Source organism: Pseudopodoces humilis, chromosome 9 (assembly GCF_049639895.1).
Source record: "Pseudopodoces humilis isolate 2021_Gansu_Grassland_sample_001 chromosome 9, ASM4963989v1, whole genome shotgun sequence".
Classification (NCBI taxonomy): Eukaryota; Metazoa; Chordata; class Aves; order Passeriformes; family Paridae; genus Pseudopodoces; species Pseudopodoces humilis.
This window is the reverse complement of record NC_142208.1, coordinates 12,255,618-12,265,913: the sequence shown is the minus strand read 5'-3', so window position 1 is coordinate 12,265,913 and position 10,296 is coordinate 12,255,618. Positions and strand designations below refer to the sequence as shown.

General features: G+C 44.3%; 1 protein-coding gene across 1 annotated transcript; it reads left to right on the top strand.

The window, feature by feature from the left end:
• Positions 1-1,411: 1,411 nt before the first annotated feature.
• On the top strand, positions 1,412-9,784 carry PPIF (peptidylprolyl isomerase F). The gene is made up of 6 exons (XM_005520481.3): positions 1,412-1,707; positions 3,642-3,672; positions 4,528-4,616; positions 6,755-6,851; positions 7,578-7,653; positions 8,072-9,784. Exons 1-6 carry the CDS (start codon positions 1,519-1,521, stop codon positions 8,205-8,207), a joined length of 618 nt encoding a protein of 205 aa, XP_005520538.1. The 5' UTR covers positions 1,412-1,518; the 3' UTR covers positions 8,208-9,784.
• The last annotated feature ends 512 nt before the right edge of the window (positions 9,785-10,296 follow it).

Sequence of the window (10,296 nt, the reverse complement as noted above, 5' to 3'; positions counted from 1 at the left end):
AGGAAGTCAGGAAGTTCTCTGGAGTGAAAGCAGTAGCAGGTTGAAAGCATACTGGCCTATAATACACCCCTACCCCATTTTCACTCCTCCTTAGGCATTGCTTTGGACCTTCAGGACAAGATGGACCTTTTGACGTAGCTTTGTATGGTTCTGTAGTCACACAGCATGGTACCTGTTACAGTCGTCCCTACAGCATCAGCAGTTCAGGGTCTCTCTGGAGTGTGTGCCTGAAAAATGGTGTTCGTCCAGGATCTCAGGGATGTCTGTAATTGCACATTATCGCTCTGCCCTGATTTTTGTGGTCATGGCACTGCCCTGATTGTCAGCTTTCTGTTGATTCAGTGAATGTCACCGATGAAGGTTCTTTTAGCTGCTTGACACAAAGAACTTAGGTGGGATCGACAGTTTACTGTTCCTCACAGAGGAGCTGTCTTTGTATGATTCTGTTATACTGTATCACATGGTTGTATTACTGTAACCTTCATTAGAGTAACTCTATAATACAAGAAATGTGAAAGTTATTAGAAACACGCTTGATTTTATTTTTATTTTTTTAAGACACCTTATGGCATTAAGAATTTAAAGAGCTTTTGGAAGTACTTATATGTGGAATCAGGATGGAAACTGGAGAATTCGAGGTAACATCTGACTGATATACGTACTAAGTACTTTCACCTAAGCTGCTACATTAGGGAAACTTAAAATTATCTCTGTTGTTACTTTCACATAAAACACGAACGATGTTTCACCTTATTAAACCTGGAGTGCTGTAGCTCTCTCTAGCAGTCCCTCGGGCAGTTTGCGGCCCAAGCGCAGGCAGGGCCCTGGAGCGCTGCTGAGGGCACGGCCGGGGGCTGCGGGGCGGGCTGACTCAGGCACACCGCCCGTCTCGAGACGCGTCAGTGCCGAAACTCCCGGGGCGCAGTCGGGGAGTGACGGGCAGCCCGTGACTCCGCTGATCCCAATTATCCCGCTGATCCCAATTATCCCGCACCTGTGACAGCTGCGTCGCCTTCCCCGCCAAGGCGCTCTCCGGAGGCGTTGTGTGGAATGATGAAATCTCAGAAACTTCCCCGTCGGTCCCTGGGGTAAGGGAGCTGTGAGGAAATGTGAAAAAAAACCTACACGCGAGTGGACAAACGAGTCCCCACAAAATAGCCCCTAACAACCCCTGTGCAATGGCGGGCGGGGAGGGGCAGCGCTGAGGGCACCCGGAGCACGCACGTCCCGCTGCCGGGGGAGCACGGCTTTCCCCTGACACTGGCTGCCGGCTGCCGGCTCCCCGCCTTCAGCCCCACTTCAGCCCGCTCGGCCCCGCCCGGGCCCCGCCTTCAGCCCCGGGGCGCCTCAGCCCGTGCTGCTCCGGCCGCCATCTCGTCCTGCGCTGCTGCTGCCGCCGGCAGTGGGCGCTGCGGCGCCGCGGCGGAGCCCATAAAGGCCGCGGGGCAGCGGCGGCGTGTCCTTGTGTCTGTCTGTGTGTCCGCGCTTGTTGTAGCGCCCGGTCTGCACACCCGCGGGATGCTGGCGCTGAGCGCCGCCCGCCGCCTGCTTCGCCCGCCCGGGGACCTGCTGCCGCCGCTGGGGCTCGCCTGCATGTGGGCGGCCGGTGCCCGCGGCTGCAGCGGGGCCGGCGCCGGTTCGCCCAACCCGGTGGTGTACTTGGACGTGAGCGCCGACAACCAGCCGCTGGGACGCGTCGTGCTGGAGGTAGGGGCGCGGGGCCTGCGGGCAGCTCGCCCGGGGATGGTGCTGCCGAGAGCGGCGTGGATCCGGGCATGGCGGCGGGGGGCGGGCAAGGTCAGGGCGGCGGGGCAGCGCCGGCTCCAGGGCCCGCGGTGAGGGCACACACACCCCGGTGCGGGCGGGAGAGCTGTCCGCGGGATGGCGGGGCTCGCTCGCCTGCCGGAGCCACCGCCTGGCTGCTCTCTGGGCTCTTCTCCCGGCTGGTGTGGCCCCTCCAGGAGGGGCTGGCAGGGCTCGGACCGGGGCTGAGAGGGCACTGCTCTCGCTGAGCCGCGGGAGGGCAGAGCCCTGCTGTGGCTGGGGGCCTCGAAGGAAGGTCACTTCCATAGTGTGTAAGCAGAAATACTCTTCGCTTTCCCGCTGGGGGCTGCTGCTCTGGGGGCAGCCGGCCCGTGGAGCCCTTCAGCCGCACCTTCAGCTTCATCCTATGTTTTGCTGGGCGCTCGTTGTGTGATTCTTTTGAATCCTAAGGGTGTCAGGTTCCTGAGGCGCTGCCTCCTCCTCGAGCCTCCACTTGCTGGGACGGCAGCACGCTCAAGAGCCAGGTACCAGCTGGCTCCATCCTTAAAAATCCCGTCTCCGAAATACTCGGCCATGTAAAGAAGGCCTGAAGAGGAAAACTTCTGTAATCTACGTTCTTACAAACTAAAAAAGCGCCGCGAGCACCGTGTAGCACGATGTGTACATGCCACCTCAGGGCCGGCATGTGTCTCAGGTAGATGCGTTGTGTATGGGAAAGAGTGAGGGCTGTGCTCCAGAACCACACACTGGAGAGGGAATGAAGCTCTTAGGGAATTCTGCCTGCTGAGGAAAGTCAGTGTAGCCTTCTGCCTCCAGCACCCACCTTGGGGCTGTATTTGTAGAAATTTTGGGGTTTTTTTAACGTAGTTAATAAGAGTTCTCTCTAGAAGAGGTTCCTTTGAGACTAGAGCCCAGTATATTTTTATTTATTGAAGGTGTTAGCATATGAATCAACTGGACTCTTCCAGCTCTTGTGCTCTCATGAGGTAGCATTTCAGGGATAAATAGTAAAAATACTACTCTTTAAATTCCTTATTCATTAATGAAAAATCTGGATGGCATTATGAAAAAATTAGCATTAACGTTCCTGTATTTCTTGTGGTAGCATTTAATTTCTATGCTAAAGTTTTTTGGTGTTCCCAGTTTACAGACAACATGAATGCATTGCAGTATCACTTGAATCTCTGGCTAAGCTGTGGTAATCTTCAGCTGCATATTATAGCCATCTGAACCATCTGAGAAGAGTAGCCTAGGGAAGGAACATTAAATTCTTCCTGCAGCAATGCTGTTTCTAGTTGTCTGCTGCTAGTCACTGTCAGGATATCCAGCTAGGTAAAACTTTGGTCTGGCTGGTATGGCCACTTTTATGTCCCTTTTTAAGATAAGTAAAAAGTTCTACATTAATCAAAATCAGAAGTTTTCCTTGGTTATGAATGTTACGTAACGTCATAATTTGTTTTTTGATATATAGTTTCTGCTCCTCTGTTTCCTTTGCCTTTTCTGTCACTTTCAACAGCTGGTTCTGTGTGGGGGTTTGGTTTCTGTAGTTGTATCCACACTCTGATCCTTGGGGGTCCATAGTGAAGATTCTTCCTAGTTACTGCTCAATTATGTATTGATCAATGAGATCATTAGATGCTGCTCAAGTGGCTTTTCATTTACTGGCTAAAAGTTGCGTTGAGGGGATATTTTTCATTGGTGGCCAAATGCTTGGAAAAGTTTTGAGGTATTCATGGATTTTTGGATGGCTTGTCATTTCAGATAACTCACCACTTTGGGAAGAGGGTTCATTTGTACCAGTCTCCCATGTAAATGTTTTTCTATGTACATTTGAAAAGGCTAACTTATAAATTTGTCTATTTGTTTTTCTTTAACAGTTGAAAGCTGACGTGGTCCCAAAGACAGCAGGTGAGGCAGCATCTTCAGAATTTCATACTTAAATACTAAAGTTATAGCCTGTGATTTGCAGGAATGAGAAGATTTTTTTACCCTTTACAACTATTTTTTCATGTTCCATCCCCATTTATTATATGGAGAAATATGATAGGAAATGTTAGTGAGGAGATGGAATTTGTTGTTTTTCCAAATAGTTTCATTTTGCAGTTTGCACCAAGAATAGTACAGGTCATATTGGCTTAACAGGGATGAATAGATAAGTTTAAAGCAATACTATCTGGCATTAAAATGGCATTTCCAGAGCAAATGGAAAAGGGCAAATCAAAGGGGTGGTCTTTCTTAGAGTTTCCAAAGAGTATATAGGGTTTTATTTTACTGGTCACTAGCTGATCAGTGCATTCATTTTAGAAAGTTCTTGTGGTTGATCATTTGTTTCCTTCCTCATCTGATCATTTAGTGATTCTGAAAAAAGCTTTCACTTTTTAGTTCCTAGTAGACAAATATCCTTAAAAAAAAAACATATTCCTTACAATTGCTATAAAGAACAAAGGCAAAAACATCAGAAAATGAAACCTGTGACTACAGGCAAAGGTAGGGGAAGTCAGGGAATTGGAGTCACAGCAGAATTAGAAGGAGGTGAGATGGAAAAGGCTTATATTTGTATCCTGTCCTGAGGCTAAATAAACTTTGTTTTCTTGGCTTTATAACCAGGGTTTTTTAAAGTATGGAAATAACTAATAGATTGGTAATACTTTAAAGATACAATAGTGTTTTTGAAGTGTATAATCTTGGGACATGGTTAATCTAGTTGTGTTTGTATTGCCATATATGTTGCAGAATATAGTACTTTATGCTTTGTTTCCACAGAAAACTTCAGAGCTCTTTGTACTGGTGAGAAAGGATTTGGGTATAAGGGATCCACTTTTCACAGGGTGATTCCTTCATTTATGTGCCAGGTAATGTTGGGGTTTTTTTAAATTTTGTTATTAAATTTATTTTTGTATTATTTAGATATTTGTAGAAATAGACTAGTAGTAACATTTGAAAAGGCTGCTAACCTTTCCTAATAAAACAAAGAAGAGACAGCATGATTTGCATTGCTGATCTTTTTGCAATGGCTGGTGTTTAGCTCATCTTTTGTACTAATAAATGTAAGTTGCATGTAGATGGTCACAAAAAGCCTGTCTGAAGGCTTTCTGCTGTAGCAGAGCAGTGTACTTTGGTGTGGGGCAGAGTTGACAAAATGGCACTTGCTTGGGAGAAGCATTTATGGGTAGAATGACAATCACTGTACTGTTCTGAGCTAAGCAAACAATGTGTCCATTCCTTATTGCCAGTAGAACAATCTGTTCACAATAGACAATGTGTTTCAGTGTTCTTTTTTAATGTCTTTGTAATGCCGAGGGGACAAGGAAACCAGAAGGGTTGGTTGGGGTTGATTTTTGGGATGATGCATCCGAGATGGATTTTGTTTTGGTTTAAAGAACAGATCTTTGGAAATTCTGGATAAGAGCCCATGCATATTAACATTTTTTTCTTAAACAGGAGCAACTAAAATAACAACAAACCTTTTTGAAAGCTGCTTTTTCTGCTGTGCTTGGCAGATGAGCAGGGTGGAGCTGCTGTAGTGCACTGGATTCATGGTGGTCCTCTTTACCTTAAAAAAGGCAGCATTTCAACAACATTGCATTGTTGAATGGCTTTGTAAAAAAAGTGAGAAAATTTTAAAGTTTGAAGGTTATAAGTAAAAATGCTTTGTTTATTAACTGATGAATGATGGTCTCCCATCCTCAATTATTTTTTTAAGCAAAAAAACACATCTGTTGGAACAAGAGGCCCTAGTTGCATGACCTATTTCTGAGAAGAAAAAAGGGGACAGGTGTGTTTTCCTGCCTTTCAAATGCAAACTAAGATTTTGTGATACTGACAGAGGGATTGAGTTTAGAAGTCTTTCTGGGATCAGAAATACATAAATATTAAAAAAAAAATACCAACCCTACTTTGAATTTTGTCATGAATTTGTGAAGTTCCGTGTAAGTCTGTTCTGCCTGCCTGCCCTGCTTTTTCCCCCCAGATGGACTGGAAATCAGGATGCTAGATGGCTGATTCTGGTACGGTGAGAGAATGAATCGATGTTTAGGAATTACTCAGAGGTCATTGCTGAAGTGGAAATACTGTCATAGGTTTCAGCAATTGTCAAGTGAGAGAAAACAGTGACTTCTGCATTTGTTGAGATGGTTTGTTAATGTGATTCAGGCTGTTGGAATGGACTAATTGAAGGCCATCATATCCGGGACTCGGCAATTCCATGTCTCCACATGGCATGCAGCGCATAGTTCTGGGACTGCACAGCAGTAGCTGTGACACCACCTGTAGGAAGTTAGTCAGGGTGACAAGGAGAAGCTGAAGGTCACATGCAATACCTGTTGGGTATGAGTTCTCTCTGGCACTGCTGCAGAGGACATGGCTTGTGGCTGGGAGAAGTGGTTAGGAGCCACCTTCACGAGTCACCGTGGCTGTGGTTTTTGTTTGAGCTGGTTTTTTGTGTTTAACCTGAGACAGGTGGTCACATCTCTTCTGGCAAGCAGCATGGAGTCAGCTAACATAAGCTTAACATAGCTCTGGTGTAACAAACAAAACCTAGAAATAGCAGAGGGCAATAATGGAGCTCCTGACCAGTGTTTATACCTGTTGGAAGAAGGGAGGGGGGAGAAAGGAGCTGGGAGGTCTTGCCTATGGTAATGAATTTAGGTGATTTGGTTTTGAGGCCTTTGAGGTGTTTCTTAAAATTACTGCTGTTTATTGCATCACTTTTGGGAGAAAGGCTGGTAACACAGAGAGATGGTTTTTTGAGTTATGGATGACAGTTGGGCAATATCAGCAATACATGGAGCAGAAATTCACTTTTAGCCCTGACTGCCTTCATCTAGTTACATGGTTCTAAATTGAGTGGCCATGCTTATCCTTAACCTGAAGAAAATTTGTTGATGTTGTCACTTTTAAATTAGAGTAAGTGTGTGTATTGCAGTAGCGTTGCTTTTGATACAAAATAATCCATGTGTGCTAGTAGAGTTAATATCCATTTCTGTTTCAGGGTGGTGACTTTACAAATCATAATGGAACTGGTGGAAAATCCATCTATGGCAGTAGATTTCCAGATGAAAACTTCATACTTAAGCACATAGGACCTGGTAAATGAACATGTTCTTTTTACCTTCTGATGACTACAACCTATAATGAAGCATTGTTCATGAAGATGCTTTTTTAAAAAATAGGGTTTTTTAAATTTGCAGGTCACTTGGTAATTACAGAAATATCAGAGAAATTTAACATTGTGTTGTCCAGGGCATATGCTTATTTGAGTGGACTGCTCTACAACTATATGTCAGCTCACAAGGAGCTTAAAAATTCTCCAAAGGTGAAATTACTGCTTTCATAAGTCACAGACTTCAGTTTTTACTTGGAAGATTACTGCAGAAGTAAAGCAAAGCAATCTGAGGTTTCTTATTTAGTAGGTAACATAGGTATGTCCTTTTAAGCACAAATTAAAGCCAGAAAAAGCAAAGGAAAGGCCATACAGAAGAATATCTGATTGAATTCTATAGTTTCTTTTTTTTTATGCTGTTACTTCCTTGTCCCAGGAGACTGCTGCTGTTGAACCACAGGAGAGGTTAGATCGTGTTCATTGCCTTCAGGGCGTGTACAGCTAATTACATTGCTAACACTTGCTCTGGAACCAAGGGAGGCTGGGCAGGAGGGAATAGTCCAAGGCAAGAAGTTGGCATTAGAAATGATTTGGAGATACTGTGAGACCATCACATCTCTCAATCTCTCATAGTCTAAATGTGCAGAGGAAAAGTGTCTTTTCCACTGCATACTTGTTACACCAGTCTAACGAGCTGCTGCTGCTGTTCCAGGTGTTCTTTCAATGGCCAATGCAGGACCCAACACAAACGGATCCCAGTTCTTCATTTGCACTGCAAAAACTGACTGGTAGGTTCTCAGCCTTGCAGATTAACCTCAGTAATTGATGCCTGAATCTGAGGGTTTGGGGTTTTCTTAGAATTGTTCTTTTGTGTGTTGCTTGTGGGTTGATATTTTTTTGTTTGCTTGCTTGGTTGGTTCTTTCTTTTGTTATTTCCAAATTACTTTATTTCAGTGGAAATTAAATTTGTTTTGTTACTTGAGGGAGGAAGGGCTATGACAGCAACAAGGCTGCTATCCCTCAGAATGTTTCTAAGGTTCAGAGCTAAAGTCATGTTATAAACCTTCTTGTCACTTGAAAGGCAGTTGAGCCTTTGCCATAGCAAACAAAGGCTGCCTTTGGTCAGTAGGTGAGAGCTATGAAGATCTGCTAACACTGTCTTTATGCTGTTTTAAGTAAAACTGCCTTTGTGTATTTGTTTTACAGGCTAGATGGAAAGCACGTTGTTTTTGGGCATGTAAAGGAAGGAATGGATGTGGTGAAAAAAATCGAGAGCTTTGGTTCCAAGAGTGGAAAGCCCTCTAAAAAGATTGTCGTTACTGACTGCGGCCAGATATCTTAACCTTTTGTCCCACCCTTCATGACAACTTGGATGCTGTGAAAAATGAATCATCAAAACACCCAAACATTTCTTGTCTCAGGAGTAGCACCTGTGGAAACATGTCTTTTATTTAACTTGGTCCAACTTTTATACTTCTATTGAATAATATTGATTAAAACCATAAAATAATAACTGAAGCATGTTGTAACTGCACCACCATGGTAGTCACACTGGTTTGGTAGAGTCCCCTTGTGTTTTGCAAGAAGTGCTAAAGTCACCCAGGGTGTACCTGACTGCAGTATTGATACTGTCCTTAGTATTTGGATGTTTCAGGTGTTAGAATGGGTGCTGGAGTTGACAGCACGCATTCTGCACTTGGGGGTTAGGTGTAAATGGAGAAATGCTATGTTTCCTTTGGTGCTAAGAAATGCTGCTTCTGTTGTCCATCTCATCATTTTGAAGCAGTGCTACTGACCAGTGCTCTCAAGGCTGTCTGCAACAACACTGGCATTTTCTTTGTGTCTCAGTTAAATTCTGTCCTATAGCTTTAATGAGCAACTGTGGGTTTCTTAAAAATTAATTCTGGTTTAGTCTTTCTTATAGTCTCAGACTAGTTATGAAAAATCAACTCTACCTTACTTGCTTCAGTGGAGCAATTTGACTTTTGGGTTAAGTAAATTGCTTTAGGTTGAGTTAGGCTAATACTGAAGCTCTGCCTGGCAATAAGACCTCACCTCAATCCAGCCAAAGGATCTCAGGACTTTTTTTGTTATGGAACTGTGAACTTGAAGTGTGCTTCTGCTCTGGGATCTGGTTCTGTGAGGAATGCAGCTCAGTTCTCAATATATGGCCTATTTTTGTACTTGGAGAATATAACCAGTATAGTGAACCTGCTTGAGTGAGAAATAGGTTTGATTGCCTTTTTGTCATGTTGATCCTGTGAAGTCAGCACAACTTGGGTATTACTTGGATTATGATTTCTTCTTATGCATCATTATCATCAGTCAGAATTGGTCATCACAGAATCAATCACAAGGCCTAATCAGTGCAGCAAAATCATTATTGTTGGGGTTTATGCATAAGAAGGAAAGAATTCAGGTGATCAGCTAAAGACATTTCATTTGTAAAAAGCAAGATGTATGTTCTGTATGGCATGCTTGAGCAGCAGCAAACATTGGAACCTCACACCATTGCCTTTGGAATCACTAAGGCTGTAAAGTATCAATGATTGTGGGAAAAATCATATGATTGTTTTGTGCAATAATGTCATTAGAGAAAAATGTGATGGTTTTCTTCAAATGTGAGTTTATTTTCATTGCAGGATGATAATACATGGGCTTAAAACTATTTTGTACTGGATATTTTTGCACTGAGGGCTACACTCATGAGTGCAAGGTAGTATTTAGAAGTAATTTCACAAAAATGGAATTAAAAAGCTTTTTATTCTTTCCACTGTAGCTGCTTAATCTCTGTAATATTTTTTAAATATTAAATTGTGATGGTTTGGCTTGTTTCACTTGGATACAATAACTATTTTTTTGCATTCTCTTAATTTGTATATGAAAATTATTAAATACACTTATACTACCAGAAAAAAATGTCTGTTCCTGTCTTGAATCTGATACTAAGCCATGGTGTCATTCGGGTACAGCCAGCAAGAGAGGGGGTGATGGTGCATTGCTGTGCCTCTTGCTGCTGGGCTAAAATAGCTGTCCTGCCGGCTCACAGCACTCGCTGTTCCGTCTGTCCCTGTCTGTCTGTCCGTGTCCTGCCGGCTCACAGCACTCGCTGTTCTGTCTGTCTGTCTGTATCCTTCTGGGTCACAGCACTCGGTGTTCTGTCTGTCTGTCTGTATCCTGCTGGGTCACAGCACTTGGTGTTCCGTCTGACCGTGTCCTGCTGGGTCACAGCTCTCGGTGTCCTGTCTGTCTGTCCCTGTCGGGCCCGGTGACAGGACTCGGTGTCCTGTCTGTCTGTCCCTGTCGGGCCCGGTGACAGGACTCGGTGTCCTGTCTGTCTGTCCCTGTCGGGCCCGGTGACAGTACTCGGTCTCCTGTCTGTCTGTCTGTCCCTGTCGGGCCCGGTGACAGTACTCGGTGTCCTGTCTGTC

What these genes read in the sequence shown, in the direction of transcription:
- PPIF (XM_005520481.3), top strand. Translation starts at nt 1,519, where the DNA reads ATGCTGGCGCTGAGCGCCGCCCGCCGCCTGCTTCGCCCGCCCGGGGAC. An exon ending in ACTTAAGCACATAGGACCTG is followed by an intron (nt 6,852 to 7,577) that starts GTAAATGAACAT and finishes CTGCTGTTCCAG; the next exon opens with GTGTTCTTTCAATGGCCAAT. An exon ending in TGCACTGCAAAAACTGACTG is followed by an intron (nt 7,654 to 8,071) that starts GTAGGTTCTCAG and finishes TTTGTTTTACAG; the next exon opens with GCTAGATGGAAAGCACGTTG.